This window comes from Catharus ustulatus, chromosome 24 (genome assembly GCF_009819885.2).
Source record: "Catharus ustulatus isolate bCatUst1 chromosome 24, bCatUst1.pri.v2, whole genome shotgun sequence".
NCBI classification, from domain to species: domain Eukaryota; kingdom Metazoa; phylum Chordata; class Aves; order Passeriformes; family Turdidae; genus Catharus; species Catharus ustulatus.
Window position 1 is genome coordinate 6,969,455 of NC_046244.1, and position 21,710 is coordinate 6,991,164.

At 53.9% G+C, this 21,710-nt stretch overlaps 1 protein-coding gene across 1 annotated transcript in view; it reads right to left on the reverse strand.

The window, feature by feature from the left end:
- The window catches only part of AGRN (agrin), a 109,878-nt gene that overhangs the window by 45,773 nt on the left and 42,395 nt on the right, over positions 1-21,710 (reverse strand). The window contains 6 exon segments of the mRNA XM_033079407.2: positions 1,612-1,833; positions 8,629-8,835; positions 9,844-10,068; positions 12,499-12,723; positions 14,252-14,467; positions 18,463-18,510. Of these exon segments, the coding sequence (XP_032935298.1) occupies positions 1,612-1,833; positions 8,629-8,835; positions 9,844-10,068; positions 12,499-12,723; positions 14,252-14,467; positions 18,463-18,510 (1,143 nt within the window).

The following is a 21,710-nucleotide window of genomic DNA, read 5'->3' on the forward strand; positions in this document are numbered from 1 at the left end:
CCTGCCAGGAATTTGGCTCCAAGGTGCTTTTCCTGCTTTTTTCTTTTTCACACAGCAGCTGCTGCCTTGGCAGGAGGGAGGAGGAGGCACCAACCCCCTGCTTGGGTTCGTGCTGCTGGCCTGGAGCTTTTTATTCTGCTCTGGAGCTTTTTATTCTGCTCTGGAGGTTTTTATGCCAACCTGGAGGTTTTTATCCCAATCTGGATGTTTTTATTTTAGTCTGGAGATTTTTATCCAGGTCTGGAGGTTTTATCCTGGTCTGGAGGTTTTTATCCCAATCTGGAGGTTTTTATTTTAGTCTGGAGGTTTTTATCCAGGTCTGGAGGTTTTTACCCTGGTCTTGAGGTTTTTTATCCATTACACAAAACAACAACAACAAAACAACAATCCCAGCCCAAATCTCACTGCAGGGCCTCCTGTGGCTGAGGCCCATGTCCCTCTGCAGCCTGCAGGCCATGAACAACAACAAAACAACAACCAAACAACAACCAAACCCTGAAACAACCCCCAAACAACAACCAAACCCCAAAACAACAACCAAACAGCAACCAAACAACAAAACAACCCCAAAACAGCCTCAAAACAAGAACCCCAGAGGTGTTTCACTGCAGGGCCCCCTGTGCCCGAGGCCGATGTTTCTCTGCAGCACGCAGGCCATGAACAAGCAAACAACAACCAAACCCAAAACAACAACCAAACCCCAAAACAATCCCCAAACAAGACTCCCAGCCCAAATCTCACTGCAGGGCCTCCTGTACCTGAGGTTGATGTCCCTCTGCAGCATGCAGCCCATGAACAACACAACAACCAAACAACAAAACAACAACCAAACTACAACCAAACTACAACCAAACAACAAAAAAAACCCCAAAACAAGACCCCCAGGCTGTCTCTCACCGCAGGGCCCCTTGTGCCTGAGGCCAATGTCCCTCTGAAGCCTGCAGGCCATGAACAACCAAACAACAACCAAACCCAAAACAACAACCAAACCCCAAAGCAACCCCAAAACAAGCCCCCCTTGGGTGTCTCACTGCAGGGCCCCTTGTAGCTGAGGTCGATGTTTCTCTACAGCACGCAGGCCATGAACAACAACACAACAACCAAACAACAACAACCAAACAATAACCAAACAACCAAACAACAACCAAACAACAAAACAAGACCCCCAGCCCAAATCTCACTGCAGGGCCCCTTTTGGCCGATGTTTCTCTGCAGCCTGCAGGCCATGAACAAACAACAACCAAACAACAACCAAACAACAAAACAACCCCAAAACAACCCCCAAAGAAGACTCCCAGCCCAAATCTCACCACAGGACCCCTTGTAGCTGAGGTTGATGTCCCCCTGCAGCATGCAGGCCATGAACAACAACACCACCACAACACAACAACAACCAAACAACAACCAAACAACAACTAAACAACAAAACAACAACCAAACCCCAAAACAACCCCAAAAAAGACCCCCTTGGGTGTCTCACCGCAGGGCCCCTTGTGGCTGAGGCCAATGTCCCTCTGCAGCACGCAGGCCATGAACAACAACAAAACAACAACCAAACAACAACCAGACCCCCAAAAAAACCCCCAAACAAGCCCCCCTCGGGTGTCTCACCGCAGGGCCCCTTGTGGCTGATGCCGATGTCCCTCTGCAGCCGGCAGGCCATGGCGTGCAGCTCGCAGGCGTTGCCGTAGGTGCGCTGGTCGGTGCCGCACACGGGGTCGTAGCGGCCCTGGCACTGCTGCTGGCACTCGCACACGGGCTCCTGGTTCTTCACCACGCACGTGGCCCCGAACGCGCACTCCACGCCGCGGCAGGGGCTGGGCGCGCCCAGGTCTGGCGGGGGGACAGGGACAGGCGGCTCGTTGGTGGCACTGAGGACGTGGCAGTGTCACCCCCACCAAGCCCTCGGTGCCAGCCTGCCATGCCCGGCTCGGCACGGTCACGGTGCGTGGGATGGGCGGCAGGAATAGTGGGGCTGCATTTCCAGAAATGGGAGCAGCAGCAGCAGCAGCAGCACGGGCAGAACCTTCCCCAAAGCACCCGCAGGGAGAAGTCCCTTCCCTGGAATATCCCCGAAATTCTATGGGATTCCATGGGTTTCCACGGGATTCCATGAATTTACATGGATTTCCATTAATTTCCATAGGTTTCCATGGGTTTCCTTTGGTTTCTATGGGATTCCATGGGTTTCCATGGCATTCCATGGATTTCAATGGATTTCCATGGCATTCCATGAATTTCCATGGGTTTCCATGGGATTCCATGGATTTCCATGGATTTCCATGAATGTCCATGGATTTCCATGGGTTTCCATGGGTTTCCATCCGTGGGGTTCCCCAGCAGGGCTGCCTGGACAGCACACCCTCGGTCCCACCACGCTGCTCATCTCCCAGCCCAGCCTCTTCCCTCCTCATCCCAGGGAGCTGCTGTGGGGCAGGATGGGGACATCCCATGTCCTTTCCTAGGAAGGGACCCCAGGAGGGCCCTGAACCTCACAGGGATTGGGAACAGACCCCAGCAGGGTCCTGAACCTCACAGGGATTGGTAATTCCCCAGTTGGGCAACAGCATTCCCTCAGGATCCACAATCTCAGCCCAAAACTCCCCCTGGATCCCCAATCCCAGCAGTGTCACCTCCCCTGGGGGACACTCAGCAGTGACAAAGTGCCAGCAGAGCCCGTGTCCCACTCCCTGCTGGCAGGGACATCCCAGGGGTTCATCCCAAGAATTCCCTGCAGGAATTTCACCCCCCACCACCCAGGAGCTGAGGAAGGAGTGGCCATGCTGCTGGGGACAGAGCCAGCACTGCCCAGTGCCCCTTGGGGACAAGGAAAGGACACCAGGGACAAGTGACAAGGGCACAGGACAAGGACAAGGACAAGGACAAGGACACAGACAGTGCAGCCTGGAGGAGATGGAGCAGGAGCAGCCACAGCACAGCCCCAGCAGCCAGGGGGGCACAGAGCTGGCCAAAGCCCCTGTGGGGTGGCCCTGGGCACGTCACCACCATGGTGGCACCTCCACAGAGCCAGGAGGGCACAAAAGCACCTCCCAAATCACACCTGGAGCCAAGGGAATGGAGAGGGGACAGCTCAGGCACAAGGACACAACCCCAGCCCAGCTCTGGTTCTGTCCCCACCTTCCCTGCAGCTCTGAGGCTTCCCCAGAGCAGGAATCGCTCCCTGGGGTGCTGTCCCCATCTGTTTGCTTCCCTTTTCTGTCCCCCTCAACACACAGACACCGTTTCCATGGGGAAATTCCCTCTGGACAGAATATTCCTGGGCATGAAGCAAAGATAATTCCTGGTTTAGATCCAGGCTCGCTCTCCTGCCTTGTGACGAATGGGAATGGGAGTGGGACATCACTTCCATGGGGAAATTCCCTCTGGACACAATTTTCCTGGGTGTGAAGCAAAGATAATCCCTGGTTTAGATCCAGGTTCACCCTGATTTAGATCCAGGATCACCCTGGTTTAGATCCAGGTTCACCCTGTTTTAGATCCAGGATAATGCCTGATTTGAAATCCAGGCTCACTCTGGTTTAGATCCAGGCTCACCCTGTTTTAGATTCAGGTTCATCCTGGTTTAGATCCAGGTTCATCTTGATTGAGATCCAGGCTCACTCTGCTTTAGATCCAGGCTCACCCTGATTTAGATTAATGCTCACCCTGCTTTAGATCCAGGCTCACTCTGGTTTAGATCCAGGATCACCCTGATTTAGATCCAGGTTCATCCTGGTTTAGATCCAGGTTCACCCTGGTTTAGATCCAAGCTCACCCTGATTTGAAATCCAGGCTCACTCTGGTTTAGATCCAGGCTCACCCTGCTTTAGATTCAGGTTCATCCTGGTTTAGATCCAGGTTCATCCTGGTTTAGATCCAGTATCACCTGATTTAGATCCAGGCTCACCCTGATTTAGATCCAGGTTCATCCTGGTTTAGATCCAAGCTCACCCTGTCCTTCTCCACAGGAAAACCCTGGAGATGCTGCACATGAAATTCCCAAATCCCAGCCTGGAACAGCTCACAGGCAGCCTTGGGCACCTCAGGATATCTTGAGGGGGGTTTGGCACCAGTTTTGCTGTGGGTGGGAGCAACGGGGATCCGTTGAGCTGGGCTTTAATCCAGACCTGCTTTGATTCCTGGCCCTGCTCCACCCCTGCAGGGAGGGAAACTGAGGCACAGGGAAAGCCAAACTCTCTCTCTGCACCCTGGGTGATTCCAGGGTGTGATCCTTGTGCCTGGAAGTGCTCCAGAGCAGGCTTGGAGCAGCCTGGGGTATGGGGAGGTGTCCCTGCCTGTGGCACGGGGTTGGAACTGGGTGATAATTCCAGATCCTGCCAACCCAAACCATTCCAGGGCTCTGAACAGACACCTAACCCAGCCCAGGGGTCTGGGAACCCCAGATTCTGGGAATATTGAGAATATCCAGGGAATATTGAGAATATGCAGGGAATACTGAGCTCTCCTGCCAGCCCAGCTGGGGATGCCCACAGGGAAGAGACGCTGAACCCATTAATCCATACCTGGGGGAAAAACTCCCAGGGAAGAGCTCAATCATTGCTCCACGGGGAAAAACTCCCAGAAAAGAGGCTGGGAGAGGGAGCTGGGATCCCTGAGGAGCTGCTGGCCCCAGGCCTGGCAGGGACAAGCAGGACACAGAGCTGGGACAGCACAGGGACAAGCGCTGCAGCCGTGGGCAGGGAGGAAGAGGAGGATGAGGAGAAGGGGAAGCCAGGGGGGTTAGTTGGGAGCAGAAGGAGAGGGAAAAAAATCAATCAGGATCAATCCAGAGCGGTGCAGCAGCCCAGGGAGGGGCTGGCTGAGGAGTGGGGGGCTCCCAGCACCCACCTCTGCTCCCACTCTCCTTTGCCTGGAAGCATCGGACAAGAGCCCAGCCATTCCCACTGCTGCAGGCTGAGCTTGGGGCCAGGGGTGGGACAAAGCCCAGGGCAACCTCTCCATCCTGGGGGGCTCCCAGGGCAAAGCAGAGAGAGGTGGGAGCAGTGAGAGGAGGCCAGGACAGGCCCTGGCCACGCAGGAGGGGCAGAGCCGAGCTCCCAGCAGAGATGTCCGGGCAGGGAGCAGCAGGGTGCTGCCAGGACACAATTCCTTCCTCCACACAGGAAACACTGTAAAACACAAGACACAGACAAAAGAGGAAAGAGAGAGAAAGGGAGAGGAGGGCAGAGCAGAGAGAGGCAGGGAGGAGAAGACAGATGTAGCTACAGACACCTTCCCTCATTCATTCCCTCCTGGACTCGTCCCATCCCTCCTTGCTCACATTGGGAAGGATTCAAAACAAGGCTTGGCTGGTTTTGTTTGGCTTTGCCTCCCTGGAAAAGGCAGCAGAGAGCTCAAGGCTGGTCAGACCTGTGTTTTTCAGGGGTTCCAATTCTGCCCAGCCCTTCCCATTCCCTGCCTTTGCTCAGCTCCTACATCCTCTGCATTCCCAAAGCACCGAGCTCAGAGCTCCTTTTCCTTTCCAGAGCTGACAGGGATAAAAAAATCTGCTCACACCTCCTGGGGACGGGCTGCAGATCTGCCTGGAGCTGTCACAGGCACTCTGCACCCCCAGCTTCTGGCAGCAGAGCCCTGGTTTTGATTCATTCCTCCCATTTTTTGCTCCTATCCCAGCAGGATGCAGCTCCTGGGGGCAGATGTGAGCTGGCCTGGAGGGAGGGGAGCTGGGAGGGAGCAGAAATAGAGGAAAAGGAGGTGGAGAGAGGAGTGGCAGGTGCACCAGGACCTCATCCTGCTGCTCCTGGCCTTTTTCCATGGAACAATGCATGGCTGGCACTCAGGAGCAGCACGAATTCCCTGCTCATCCCAGAAATTTGGGGATTTTCAGCCTCTCAAGGAGGCACAAGGGAGGGTTTGAAGAGAGCTCAGGGAGCCAGGGCTGCCAAAAAATCCCTCCCCACCCTGGGATCACAGCCCTTCCCACAGGGAAAAATTGGGGAGTTGAGTCCCAGCCATTCTCCCAGCAGAAACACAGGGAAATGGATGATTTAAAATAACAGCTGGGATTATTCTGAGGGGGATTTTGGCCAATTCTTTTCCAGCAGCTGGGTCTGGCAGGAGCACAAAGCCAACAAAACACATCCCCAAGGTGGGATTCTCCTCCCCAAGCACTCCAGGAGGCTCAACCCAGCTGATACCTGAGAAAACATCAGCTTTAAAGAACAGAGGTGGGAAAAACAAACTGGTAACTCATCCAAACCAACGCAGTGGCTGCTTTACCCTCCTCCACTTGCTGGGGGAGAATCCTAAAATGCCATTCCCAGCATCCTAAGGATCCAAAGCCCCATCCCAGCCCATCCTGCTGAGAAAGGTCCATGGGGGAGTTCTCCTAGAGACGAGACAAAGACACAGTGAGAGCTCCAGAGACAGCACAGAGGGGACAGGGGGGGCCTGGTGAGAGCTGAGAGAAGCAGGCAGGCATGGAGGGGTGGGAGACTGGCACTACCCTGGGAAAAATGGATGGATGGATGGATGGGAGGGAATGGGAGGGAAAAAATCAGCAGGATGTCACAGAGTGAGTGTCCCCAGTGTCACCCATCAGGGTGAACACACCAAGGAGTGTCCCCAGTGTCACCCAGAGTTAACACACCAAGGAGTGTCCCCAGTGTCACACATCAGTGAAAACACCAAGGAGTGTCCCCAGTGTCACCCAGAGTGAAAACACCGAGGAGTGTCCCCAGTGTCACCCAGAGTGAAAACACCAAGGAGTGTCCCCAGTGTCACCCAGAGTGAAAACACCAAGGAGTGTCCCCAGTGTCACCCAGAGTGACAACACCAAGGAGTGTCCTCAGTGTCACACATCAGGGTGAAAGCACCAAGGAGTGTCCCCAGTGTCACATATCAGGGTGAACACACCCAGGAGTGTCCCCAGTGTCACCCAGAGTGACAACACCAAGGAGTGTCCCCAGTGTCACCCAGAGTGAAAACACCAAGGAGTGTCCCCAGTGTCACCCAGAGTGAACACACCAAGGAGTGTCCCCAGTGTCACACATCAGACAGAGACAGGACAGGCACACACCAGGCTGGCTGTAAGGACAGACACACGGACCCAGGGCTGTGCCAGGGACAGACACACGGACCCAGGGCTGTGCCAGGGACAGACACACGGACCCAGGGCTGTGTCAGGGACAGACACACGGACACAGGGCCGTGCCAGGGACAGACACACAGACCCAGGGCCGTGCCAGGGACAGACACACGGACACAGGGCTGTGCCAGGCTGGTGCACACCAGGTTGAGCCCCTGGGGTCACTGGGCTCACTCCCCTGCCTGTCTGCAGAGGCGGGGTGGGGAATCAGCATCCCCCTGGGATGGGGGGGACCAGAATCTCTGTGGGAAGATTTGAGGACCACCATCCCCATAGGACACCATCCCAATGGAACAACCTGGGGACCCTCACCCCTATGGGAGCCATTCCCATGGGACAATCTGGGGACCTCCATCCCCATGGGACAGCAACCCCCCAGGGCAATCTGGGGATCCCCATCCCCATAAGAAACCATCCCCATGGAACAATCTGAGACCCCTGTACCCCTCTAGGACAACCTGGGTCCACCCCACCCCGCTGTGACCCTGCCCTCGCCGGTGTCCCCTGTCCCTTAACGCAGGGCCTGCTGTGAGCCTCCCCAGTGTCCCCGTGTCCCTCACTGCAGGGTGTGACCCTGCCCTTCCCGGTGTCCCCTGTCCGTCCCCGGTGTCCCTGTCCCTCCCCAATGTCCCCTGTCCCTTACTGCAGGGCCTGCTGTGACCCTGCCCTGTCCCTCCCTGGTGTCCCCTGTCCCTCCCCAGTGCCCCCATGTCCCTTACCGCAGGGTGTGACCCTGCCTTCCCCGGTGTCCCCTGTCCCTCACCGCAGGGTGTGTCCCTGTCCCTCTCCAGTGTCCCTGTCCCTCCCGGGTGTCCCTGTCCCTCACTGCAGGGTGTGACCCTGTCCCTCCCCAGTGTCCCTGTCCCTCCCTGGTGTCCCCTGTCCCTCCCCAGTGTCCCTGTCCCTCCCTGGTGTCCCCTGTCCCTTATCGCAGGGTGTGACCCTGCTCTCTCCGGTGTCCCTGTCCCTCCCGGGTGTCCCTGTCCCTCCCTGGTGTCCCTGTCCCTTACTGCAGGGTGTGACCCTGCCTTCCCCAGTGTCCCTGTCCCTCCCCAGTGTCCCTGTCCCTCACTGCAGGGTGTGACCCTGTCCCTCCCCAGTGTCCCTGTCCCTCCTCAGTGTCCCTGTCCCTCCCCAGTGTCCCCTGTCCCTCCCCGCTGTCCCCTGTCCCTCCCTGGTGTCCCTGTCCCTCACTGCAGGGTGTGACCCTGTCCCTCCCCAGCATCCCCGTGTCCCTCACCACAGGGTGTGCTTGGTGTCCCCTGTCCCTCACCGCAGGGTGTGTCCCTGTCCCTCCCGGGTGTCCCTGTCCCTCACTGCAGGGTGTGACCCTGTCCCTCCCTGGTGTCCCCTGTCCCTTACTGCAGGGTGTCTCCTGTCCCTCTCCAGTGTCCCCTGTCCCTCCCGGGTGTCCCTGTCCCTCACTGCAGGGTGTGACCCTGTCCCTCCCCAGTGTCCCTGTCCCTCCCCACTGTCCCCTGTCCCTCCCCGCTGTCCCCTGTCCCTCCCCTGTCCCTTACCGCAGGGCCCGCTGTGCCTGACGCCGATGGGTGCCTGCTGCAGGCACTCTGCGCGCTGCCGCTCGCACTCGCTGCCGTAGGTGCGCCCGTCGTGCCCGCAGAGCGGCCGGAACGCTCCGTCGCAGGAGATGCGCTCGCAGGAGCAGCGCGCGGCCCCGCGCCGGTTCAGGCACACGGCGTGGAACCGACACTCGTCCTGGCACTGGTCTGGGGGACAGGGACAGCATGGTCACAGCCAGCCTGGCACGGTGGGGGTGAGGGTCCTGCCTTGGGGTTTGGTTTTGGGTTTGAGGGTCCTGCCTTGGGGTTTGGTTTTGGGTTTGTGGGGGAAATGATGCCTTGGGGTTTCATTTTATGTTGATGGGAGTGAAGGTCCTGCCTTGGGGGTTGATGGGGGAAAATGAAGAGGAAGAGGAAGAAGATGAGGATGAAGAGGAGGAAGAAGAGGAAGAAGATGAAGAGGAAGAAGCAGATGAAGCAGATGAAGAAGATGAAGAAGAGGAAGAAGAAGAAGTGGAAAAAGAAGAAGACGACGAAGAAGATGAAGATGAAGATGAAGATGAAGATGAAGAAGAGGAAGAAGAGGAAGAAGAGGAAGAAAAATAAGATGAAGAAGAAGAAGAAGATGATGAAGAAGAAGAAGATGAAGAAGAGGAAGAAGAAGAAGAGGAAGATGAAAATGAAGATGAAGACGAAGAAGAAGATGAAGATGAAGAAGATGAAGAAGAAGATGAAGAAGAAGATGAAGAAGAAGATGAAGAAGAAGATGAAGATGAAGAAGATGAAGATGAAGAAGATGAAGATGAAGAAGATGAAGATGAAGATGAAGAAGAAGATGAAGATGAAGAAGATGAAGATGAAGAAGATGAAGAAGATGAAGAAGATGAAGATGAAGAAGATGAAGATGAAGATGAAAAGGAGGAGGAAGAAGAAGAAGAGGAAGAAGAAGAAGAAGAAGAAGAAGAAAAAGAAGAAGAAGAAGAAGAAGATGAAAAAGATGAAAAAGATGAAGAAGATGAAGAAGATGAAGATGAAGAAGAAGATGAAGAAGATGAAGATGAAGATGAAGATGAAGAAGAAGATGAAGATGAAGAGGAAGAATATGAAGAAGAAGATGAAGATGAAGATGAAGAGGAAGAGGAAGAAGATGAAGAAGAAGATGAAGATGAAGATGAAGAAGAACAAGAAGAGGAGAGGAAGCAGCGCGTGGCTCACCCTGGGGCTGGCAGGGCCCCGAGCGGACCCTCTGCAGGTCCATCCCGCGGAGCGCGGCGGCGCGGGCCAGCGCGCACTCGCTGCCGTAGGTGACGCCGTCGTCGCCGCACACGGGCTCGGCGCTCGGGGGGCAGCTCTCGGGCCGGGCCAGCAGCTCCGGGCGGCGCGAGCGGGGATTGACCCGGCACAGCCGGCCCGGCTCCGCGGGGACAGCGCTGCACGGGTCTGCGGAGGGAGAACACAGTTAGGCCTGGCTTAAATTGGGGTGTATTGGGTTCTGTTCTGTCCCTGCTGCACGGGTCTGGGGATGGAGAACACCGTTAGTCCTGGCTTAAATCAGGGTGTCTCAGGTTCTGTTCCACCCCTGCTCCACAGGGACACCCCTGCATGGGTCTGCAAAGGAGCAGAAAGTTAATCCTGGTTTAAATTGCGGTGTTTCAGGTTCTGTTCCATCCCTGCTCCATGGGGACATCCCTGCATGGGTCTGCAAAGGAGGAGAGAGTTAATCCTAGCTTAAATCAACATGTCTCGGGTTCTGTTCTGTCCCTGCTCCACAGGGACACTTCTGCATGGGTCTGCAAAAGGGGCACACAGTTAGTCCTGGCTTAAATTGCAGTTTGTCAGTCTGCTCCACTGGGACACCCCTGCATGGGTCTGCAAAGGAGCAGAGAGTTAATCCTGGCTTAAATCAGGACTTGTCAGCCTCTGCTCCAGCCCTGCTCCACTGGGAAGGGAACACAGAGTTAATCCTGGCCTAAATCGGGGTTTGTCAGGTTCTGCTCTGTCCCTGTGTGACACCAAAGCTGTTTCATTCCCCTAAGGACTCGTTCCTTACTGCAGTTGTTCCCAAAAGGTTAAACTTGGCTTTTCCCCTGTCCTGAGCTGCCCTCACACCCCTCTGCCTCTCTCCTGGTTAAACTCGGCTTTTCTCCAGTCCTGAGCTGTCCCCTCACAGCCCTCTAGGATCTGTTTGGGATGATTTAACTCCAGGATCTGATTCCAGATGTTTTAATCCCAGGAGCTGTTTGTGATGCTCTGATTCCAGATGTTTTAATTCCAGGATCTGATTCCAAGTGTTTTAATCCCAGGAGCTGTTTGGGATGCTTTAATTCCAGGATCTGATTCAGGATGTTTTAAATCCAGGATCTGTTTGTGATGCTCTGATTCCAGATGTTTTAATGCCAGGATCTGTTTGGGATGCTCTGATTCCAGGATCTGATTCCAGATGTTTTAATTTCAGGATCTGATTCCAGATGTTTTAATCCCAGGATTTTATTCCAGATGTTTTAATCCCATCAGCTGTTTGGGATGCTCTGCTTCCAGATGTTTTAATCCCAGGAGCTGCTTGGGACGCTTTAACTCCAGATGTTTTAATTCCAGCAGTGGTTTGGGATGCTTTAATTCCAGGATCTGATTTGGGATGCCTTAAATCCAGGATCTATTTGGGATGCTCTGATTCCAGGCGTTTTATCCCAGCAGGTGTTTGTGATGATCTGATTCCAGATGTTTTAACCGCAGGATTTGATTCCATATGTTTTAATTCCAGGATCTGATTCCAGATGTTTTAATCCCAGGAGCTGTGTGGGACGCTTTAATTCCAGGATCTGATTTGGGATGTTTTAAATCCAGGATCTGTTTGGGACGCTCTGATTCCAAGATCTGATTCCAGAAGTTTTAATCCCAGGAGATGTTTGGGATGACCTCTTGCCACCCAGAGTGACCATTCACTGCTCACAGAGACCTTTTACCACCCAGAGTCACCATTCACTATCCAAACTGACCATCTACTGCCCAAATTGACCACTCCCTACCTACACTGACCATTCCCTGCCCACAGTGACCATTCCCTGCCCAAACTGACCATTCCCTACCCACAGTGACCATTCCCTACCCACACTGACCATTCCCTACCTACACTGACCATTCCCTACCTACACTGACCATTTCCTCCCCAAACTGACCATTCCCTGCCCAGAGTGACCGTTCCCTACCCACACTGACCATTCCCTGCCCACACTGACCATTCCCTGCCCACACTGACCATTCCCTGCCCACACTGACCATTCCCTACCCAAACTGACCATTCCCTGCCCACATTGACCATTCCCTACCCACGGTGACCATTCCCTACCCAAACTGACCATTCCCTGCCCACACTGACCATTCCCTACCCACGGTGACCATTCCCTACCCAAACTGACCATTCCCTACCCAAACTGACCATTCCCTGCCCACACTGACCATTCCCTGCCCAAACTGACCATTCCCTGCCCAAACTGACCATTCCCTGCCCACACTGACCATTCCCTGCCCACACTGACCATTCCTTACCCACACTGACCATTCCCTGCCCACACTGACCATTCCTTACCCACACTGACCATTCCTTACCCACACTGACCATTCCCTACCCAAACTGACCATTCCCTACCCAAACCGACCATTTCCTCCCCAAACTGACCATTCCCTACCCAAACTGACCATTTCCTCCCCAAACTGACCATTCCCTACCCAAACTGACCATTCCCTGCCCACAGTGACCATTCCCTGCCCTGCCCATGCCCACCCTGACCCTTCCTTTGTCCACCCCACCCCCTCCCCCCCACCACCCCCCTTTAACCCTTTCACCCCCGGCCATTTTAACCCTTCCCTCACCGCAGGGGCCATCGAACTTCTTGAAGACGTTCTCCTGCTTGTCGCAGGCGTGCTTGTGCAGGTGGCACAGGCTGCGGTAGTCGCGGCCGTCGCTGCCGCACACGGGGCTCTCGGGGACAGTGCCACACGACGAGGGACACACGCACCTGGCGCCCTGGCCGTCCGGGGAGGGGACACAGGTGCTGCCAAAGCTGCAGCTCACCTCTGCACACGGGTCCTTGGAGCCTGCGGGAGGGGACGCGGTGAGAGCGCGGCACGGGGAGGGGGAGGTGTCCTTTGTGGGATAACCCAAATGTATCCCAGTGTTCCCCCAATTCCATGCTCCATTCATCTCATGGGATAACCCAAATGTATCCCAGTGTTCCCCAGTTCCATGCTCCATTCATCTCATGGAATAATCCAAATATTCCCCAATTCCATGCCCCAATTCTCTCACGGAATAACCCAAATGTATCCCAGTGTTCCCCCAGTTCCATGCCCCAGTTCTCTTGTGGGATAACCCAAATGTATCCCAGTGTTCCCCCAATTCCATGTTCCATCCAGCTCATGGAATAACCCAAATGTATCCTGATATTCCACAGTTCCATGCTCCATCTATCTCATGGAATAACCCAAATGTATCCCAGTGTTCCCCCAATTCCATGCTCCATCCATCCCATGGAATAACCCAAATGTATCCCAGTGTTCCCCCAATTCCATGCTCCATCCAGCTCATGGAATAACCCAAATGTATCCCAATGTTCCCCCAGTTCCACACTCCATCCATCTTATGGAATAATCCAAATATCCCCCAGTTCCATGCCCCAATTCTCTCGTGGAGTAACCCCAATATATCCCAATATTCCCCCAATTCCATGCCCTGCTCTTCTTGTGGGATAACCCAAATATATGCCAAAGTTCCCCCACTTCCATGCTCCATTCATCTCATGGAATAATCCAAATATATTCTAATATTCCCCCAATTCTGTGCTCCATTCATCTCATGGAATAACCCCAATATATCCCAATATTCCCCCAATTCCATGCCTTGTTCCTCTTGTGGGATAACCCAAATGTATCCCAATGTTTCCCAGTTCCATGCTCCATTCGTCACTGTGTAACTGTGTCACTGTCACCATCACCGTGTCACCGTCACTGTCATTGTGTCACCATTACTGTGTCACTGTGTGACTGTTACAGTCACAGTCACAGTGTCACTGTGTCACTGTGTCAGTGTCAGTGTCACTGTGTCACTGTGTCACCATTGCTGTCACTGTCACTGTGTCATTGTCACTGTCACTGTGTCACTGTCACCGTCACCGTCGCTGTGTCACCATCACTGTCACTGTGTCACTGTCACCGTATCACCATCACCATCACCGTGTCACCATCACCGTGTCGCTGTCACCGTGTCACCATCACCGTGTCACCGTCACCATGTCACCGTCACAGCATCACCGTCACTGTCACTGTGTCACTGTCACCATCAGTGTGTCACTGTCACCGTATCACCATCACCGTATCACCATCACCGTGTCACCATCACTGTGTCACTGTCACCATCACTATGTCAGTGTCACCAATCACCATGTCACCGTCACGGTGTCACCGTCACCATCACTGTGTCACCATCACTGTGTCACCATCACTGTGTCACCATCACTGTGACCATGGACTGTCACCGTGTCACCGTCACTGTGTCACTGTCACCGTCACCGTCACTGTGTCACTGTCACTGTGTCACCGTCACGGTGTCACCGTCGCTGTCACTCACCGCAGGGCCCCTTGCTGACGACCTTGATCCTCCTCTGCAGGTTGCACTGCGCCCGCTCCAGCTCGCACTCGTTGCTGTAGGTGGAGTGGTCGGAGCCGCACACCGGGGCCACCACGGGGGCACAGGGACCCTTCCTGCACACGCACTGCGCCTGGCCCGGCTCCGAGGCGCTGCGCTCACACACGGCCCCGAACCCGCAGAGCATCCCCCGGCACCCTGCGGGGACAGGGACATCCCGTGGGTGTGGGGACACACAGGGACACACACAGGGACACACACAGGGACACACCCATGGGCACAGGGACACACAGGGACACACAGGGACACACACAGGGACATCCCATGGGCACAGGGACACAGGGACACACAGGGACCCTTCCTGCACACGCACTGCGCCTGGCCCGGCTCCGAGGCGCTGCGCTCACACACGGCCCCGAACCCGCAGAGCATCCCCCGACAGCCTGCAGGGACACAGGGTCAGACCCATGGGCACAGGGACACACGGGGACACACACAGGGACACACACAGGGACATCCCATGGGCACAGGGACACACAGGGACACACAGGGACACACAGGGACACACAGGGACACTCACAGGGAACACCGAACCCGCAGAGCATCCCCCGACAGCCTGCGGGGACACAGGGACACACCATGGGCACAGGGACACACCCATGGGCACAAGGACACACACACGGACACAGGGACACTCACAGGGAACACCAAACCCACAGAGCATCCCTTGACAGCCTGAGGGGACAGGGACATGCACAGGGACACCCAGGGACACACAGGGACACACAGGGGACACACACAGGGACACTCACAGGGACACACAGGGACACAGGGACACTCACAGGGACACAGGGACACTCACAGGGACACACAGGGACACACAGGGACACACACAGGGACACACAGGGACACCATGGGGACCCTTCCTGCACACGCACTGCGCCTGGCCCGGCTCCGAGGCGCTGCGCTCACACACGGCCCCGAACCCGCAGAGCATCCCCCGACAGCCTGAGGGGACACAGGGACATCCCATGGGCACAGGGACACAGGGACACACACAGTGACACACAGGGAACACCAAACCCACAGAGTATCCCCTGGCAGCCTGTGGGGACACAGGGACACACAGGGGACACACAGGGGACACACACAGGGACACAGACAGGGACACAGACAGGGACACACAGGGACACACACAGGGACACACACAGGGACACACACAGGGAACACCAAACCCACAGAGCATCCCTTGACAGCCTGAGGGGACAGGGACACACAAAGGGACACAGGGACGCACAGGGGACATGGGCACAGGGACACCCCCTGGGCACAGGGACACACAGGGGACACACACAGGGACATCCCATGGACACAGGGACATCCCATGGGCACAGGGACATCCCATGGGTATGGGGACACACAGGGGACACCCAGAGGTTTGTGTCCCCAGGCACTGCTGGGCAGGGAAATATTTGGGAGTTCTGGAATGTCCTGAGCTGGGGGACAGGAGGATCAGGGACACCCCAAAATCCCACCCTGGAGCTCTGGGATGTTCCCTGGGACATTTCCCCAGTGCCTCACAATTTCCTGAGGGGAAAATATTTCCCTAAAATCCGATTTTCCCCTTCCCAGGGACAGCTCCAGTATCCCCCAGTATCCCCCAGTGCCCCCCAGTGTCCCCTCCCAGGGCACCCCACGGTCACAACCAGAGCCTGCCCTAAATAATGAGGGGGAAAAAGGCGAAATCAGGCTCCTCATTTACACTTCAATTCCCCAGCGTTTGCCTTTGAGTGCCTGGAGATTCCGGGAGCTGCGAGATAAATCCCAGGAAATCAAAAGGAATCAAAAGGAATCAAAAGGAATCAAAAGGAATCAAAAGGAATCAAAAGGAATCAAAAGGAATCAAAAGGAATCAAAAGGAAAAGGATTCTCCTCCTCTCCCTGCCATTGTCTAAAGGGATTAATCATTTTTATGGACAGCTCTGAGTCTCTCCTGCACTTCCCTGCGCTGCTTTCTCCTTCTGTTTTGTTTTATTTTTATTTTTATTTTTGTTTTTTTTTTTAATGCAGATGAGGTGTGAAAATTCCAGGGATTGGGGAGTGGGAACGGAGGGATAAATCCTGAAAAAAAGGAGTTGGGAGTGGGAATGGAGGGATAAATCCTGGAAAAAGGGATTGGGAGTGGGAATGGGGCTGTGGAGCATCACCAGGTGACAGGGACAGGGACAAGACAGGGACAGCAGGGGTGGCCAGGCTGGGCTTTAATCCCAGCCCAGCGAGGTGCCCGTTGCCATGGAGAGCAGCTGGTGGCTCCTGTCCCCAGCCCAGCCCCGCTGCCATCAATAATTCATCGAGCATCGGCCTCGGGAGGATGAGGAGGAGCTGCCACACCCCGCTCCGAGCCGGGAGAGAGCGGGATTTGTGCGATGAGATGGGGAGAGCTGGGAGGGGCTGGGAGGGGCTGGGAATTTATGGAAGAGCTGGGGATTCACTGGAAAGAGCTGGGGATTTATGGGAAGAGCTGGGAATTCTGTAGGAATTCTCTGGAAGAGCTGGGAATTTATGGGAAGAGCTGGGGATTCACTGGGAAGAGCTGGGAATTCTCTGGGATGAGCTGGGAATTCTATGGGAAGAGCTGGGAATTGTCTGGGAATTTATGGGAAGAGCTGGGAATTTATGGGATGAACTGGGAATTTATGGGATGAGCTGGGAATTGTCTGGGAAGAGCTGGAATTCTCTGGGATGAGCTGGGTATTGTCTGGGAAGAGCTGGGAATTTATGGAAAGAGCTGGGAATTTATGGGAAGAGTTGGGGATTGTCTGGGATGAGCTGGGAATTTATGGGAAGAGCTGGGAATTCTCTAGGAATTCTCTGGAAGAGCTGGGGATTCTCTGGGCAGTTGGGAATTTATGGGAAGAGCTGGGGATTCTCCCTTAGGAACACTCTGGGACAGATCCTCAAACCCCAATTTTTTTCATTTTCACCATTCCATGCCCAATCCCAAGTCCCCAAACCCAAATTTTCCTCATTTTTACCCATTCCATGCCCAGTTCCAAACCCCCAAACCCTGTTTTTGATCATTTTCCCAAATCCCAAACCCCGATTTTTTGTTCATTTTCTTCCATTTCATTTTGTTAATTTTCATTTGTTTCTTTTTTTTTTTTATGGTTTTTTTTTCCATTTCCAGATTTCTCCAAACCTTTATCCCACCCCCAGAACAAACCCTGCCCAGCAGATCCCAGCTCCTGAGTTAAGCTCAGCCTAACCCCAGCATCTCCCAAACCATTAAACCCAGCCTAGGGATGAACAGAACCACCAAAACCCCCAAATTTTCTCCTCCCAAAATTGTTATTTTCCACCTCCAGGGATTTTTGGCAGTCTGGCATCTGCCTGGGCTGGGCTGTTAAGAATTTTTGGAGCCTTGAGCAAGGAGTTCCACCTACGTGGGGTTTTATTTTTTGCATCCTTCCCCCGGGGCCAATTATAGATTAATCACATTTTTATCTCTCCCCAAACTCCTCCTTCCCCACCCCCAGCAGGGGAGGCAAAATGAAAATAAAATTAAAATTAAAATTAAAGCAACAAGCAGGTTGTTAATTGGTTGCTGGGCTCTTATCTGTGCACGTGGAGGAGGGGGAAGAGCTGCCAGCAAAGCTTGGAGGTTTTTAAGCCTGGTTTTAAAAGGGAACAAAGCTCCTGGGATGGTTTTATCTCAGCCTGGGCTTGCCTGCCCTGAATCCAGCAGCGCCTGAGGCTGCTGATAAGAACCTTAAAAAAAAAAAAAGAACCGAAAAAACAAAAATAAAAATTGAAAAAAAATTTTAAAAAGCAAAGTTCCTCCTCTGCACAACCAGAGAAAAGGTGGGAGAGGCAAAACAGAGGCAGGGAAAAATGCAAACCCCCAGGAAATTACTTTTTCCAGCCCTTCCCTGCTTCCAGGCAGGAAAATCCCTGAAAAAAAAAGGAATTTTCACCCAAATCCTGCAGCCCCAGCACAGGCAGGGCTGGGCTGGGAGGGACCTGGAACCCCAAAAGGGTTTGGGATGGTGAAAGGGGTCAGGAGTGAAGGGGGTCAAACGAGAGGGGTCAAGAGGGGGTTTTATTTCCAGCCCAGGAGAGGGTCCCTGTGTCCCCAAGGTGTCCCCAAGGTGTCCCCAGGGTGTCCCCAGGGTGTCCCCAAGCTCTGCACTCACCATCCCGCGGCGTCGGCGGCGTCTGTGTGAAGTAACTGTTGGGTTTGTCTGCAAAAAAAACCCAAAAAAAATTACAGAACTGTCAGAGGTTCCTCCTCACACCCCCCAGCTCTCTTTGGGGTGAGGTTTCACCCCTCCACCAGCAGCTCTGGCTCTCAGGAGGTCCCAGGAGCCAGGATCACCAAAACCTGGTTTTGGGAGGTTATTTATCTTTATTTTTATTTTTACTTTATTTTAATTTTTATTTTATTTTTTATTTTTTATTTTTATTTTTACTTTATTTTTATTTTTATTTTTATTTTTTATTTTTATTGCTGGTGTGGGATTTGGGAGCAGCCCCCATGGGCCTCAGCCTGTCCCAAGGTTTATTTTTCCTAACCAGGAGAAGCTGCACACCCCAAAACCAGGCTGGAGGATTTTTGGGTTTTCCCCCAGCAGCTGTTTGGAGTCCCCTGAATATCACCAGCCAATCCCAAATCCTCACATCCCCTGGAATATCACCAGCCAATCCCAAATCCTCACAGCCACTGGAATATCACAGCCAATCCCAAATCCTCACATCCCCTGGAATACCACAGCCAATCCCAAATTCTCACATCCCCTGGAATATCACCAGCCAATCCCAAATTCTCACATCCACTGGGTCACTCCCAGTCAATCCCAAATCCTCACATTCCCTGGAATATCACCAGCCAATCCCAAATCCTCACATCCCCTGGATCACCCCCAGCCAATCCCAAATTCTCACATCCCCTTGAATATCACAGCCAATCCCAAATCCTCACAGCCCCTGGAATATCACCCCCAGCAGCAGCAGAACTTGGGATGGGAACAGCAGGATTTGGGATGGGACAGCAGGATTTGGGATGGAGCAGCAGGATTTGGGATGGAGCAGCAGGATTTGGGATGGAGCAGGAGCAGGATTTGGGATGGAGTCGCAGGATTTGGGATGGAGGAGCAGGATTTGGGATGGAGCTGTAGGATTTGGGATGGGAACAGCAGGATTTGGGATGGAGCAGCAGGATTTGGGATGGAGTCGCAGGATTTGGGATGGAGTCGCAGGATTTGGGATGGAGCTGTAGGATTTGGGATGGGAACAGCAGGAGCAGGGTTTGGGATGGGAACAGAAGGATTTGGGATGGAACAGCAGGATTTGGGATGGAACAGCAGGATTTGGGATAGTGCAGCAGGATTTGGGATGGAACAGCAGGATTTGGGATGGTGCAGCAGGATTTGGGATGGAACAGAAGGATTTGGGATGGGAGCAGCAGGATTTGGGATGGGAACAGCAGGATTTGGGATGGAGCTGTAGGATTTGGGATGGAACAGAAGGATTTGGGATGGAACAGCAGGATCTGGGATGGAACAGCAGGATTTGGGACGGGAGCAGCAGAAGGATTTGGGATGGAACAGCAGGATCTGGGATGGAGCAGCAGGATTTGGGATGGAGCAGCAGGATTTGGGATGGGAACAGCAGGATTTGGGATAGTGCAGCAGGATTTGGGACGGAACAGCAGGATTTGGGATGGAACAGCAGGATTTGGGATGGAACAGCAGGATTTGGGATAGTGCAGCAGGATTTGGGATGGAACAGCAGGATTTGGGATGGAGCAGCAGGATTTGGGATGGAACAGCAGGATTTGGGATAGTGCAGCAGGATTTGGGAGCTGTCCCTGCCCTCCCAGCTCTGCTCCCCCTTTCCCACCAGGAAGAAGCAGAGTCCTGTCCCCGCCAGCCCCTGCACCACCCCCAGATCTGCAGGACAATCCCATTTTGGGGATTCCCAGCACCACCCCTGCCCGCCCTGCCCTCTGCAGGGCCACCCACAGTTGTTGAGGAAGAGCAGCACGGCGAAGCCCAGCGTGGAGGTGGCCAGCAGGATCAGGCAGATGTTGCAGGGGATCATGAAGTACCGAACCACCAGGGACACCTTGTGCTGGTACAGCCGGTCCCGCTCCAGGGCTGCCGGCCCCATGGGGTGCTGGCACGCTGTCATGCTCAGCTCTCACCCCCCCAGCCCTCACATGGATCCTTTTTTCCCTCCCCAATCCCTTTTTCCAGGGTGGTTTTGGCAGGTTAAGTTTTGGCGGAGGTTTCCATTTGGGCGCCTTCAGGGGTTGGTGGTTGAGCCAGCCCCAGATCAATCCACACCCAGAAAACAAACCCAAATCCTGCTCCAAGTGGGTGCTGAGCCCAGCAGGACAAGGATGAGGTGGGAATGTCACAGTGGTGGCACAGGGATGAGGAGAGATCCTGGTTTGGGAATATCCCTGTGCTCTGGAATATCCTCTTAGAGCTCCAAATATCCTCTGAGATCTTCTGGAATATCCTCTGAGATCTCTGGAATATCCTCTGAGATCTCTGGAATATCCTCTTGGAGCCTCCAAATATCCTCTGAGATCTCTGGAATACCCCTGTGCTCTGGAATATCCTCTTGGAGCCTCCAAATATCCTCTCAGATCCTCTGGAATATCCCTGTGCTCTGGAATATCCTCTTAGAGCTTCCAAATATCCTCTCAGATCCTCTGGAATATCCTGTTGGATCTTCTGGAATATCTCTGTGCTCTGGAATATCCTCTTGGAGCCTCCAAATATCCTCTGAGATCTCTGGAATATCCTCTCAGATCCTTCAAAGATCCTCTGAGATCCTCTGGAATATCCCTGTGCTTTGGAATATCCTCTTAGAGCCTCCAAATATCCTCTGAGATCCTCTGGAACATCATCTCAGATCCTCCAAATATCCTCTCAGATCCTCCAGGATCTCCTCTCAGATCTCTGGAATATCCCTGTGCTCTGGAATATCCTCTCAGAGCCTCCAAATATCTTCTCAGATCCTCTGGAATATCCTCTCACATCCTTCAGGATCTCCTCCCAGATCCTCCAAATATCCTCTGAGATCCTCTGGAAAATCCTTTGAGATCCTCTGGAAAATCCTCTCACATCCTCTGGAATATCCTCTCAGATCTCTGAAATATCCTCTCAGATCTCTGGAAAATCCTCTCACATCTCTGGAATACCCTCTCAGATCTCTGGAATTTCCTCTCCCAGTTGCAGGGAGCTCCCTCCGCTGTCCAGCGGCTCCTCCAGGACACGTCCGGCAGCCTCTGACCCTCCACAGCTCCTCACGGGTGGGAGCAGCCAAAAAATTCCAGGAGAAGCCCAAAAATTCCAGGAGAAGCCCAAAAATTCCAGGAGAAGCAAAAAAAAATCCGGGAGAAGCCCAAAAATTCCAGAAGCCCAAAAAAATT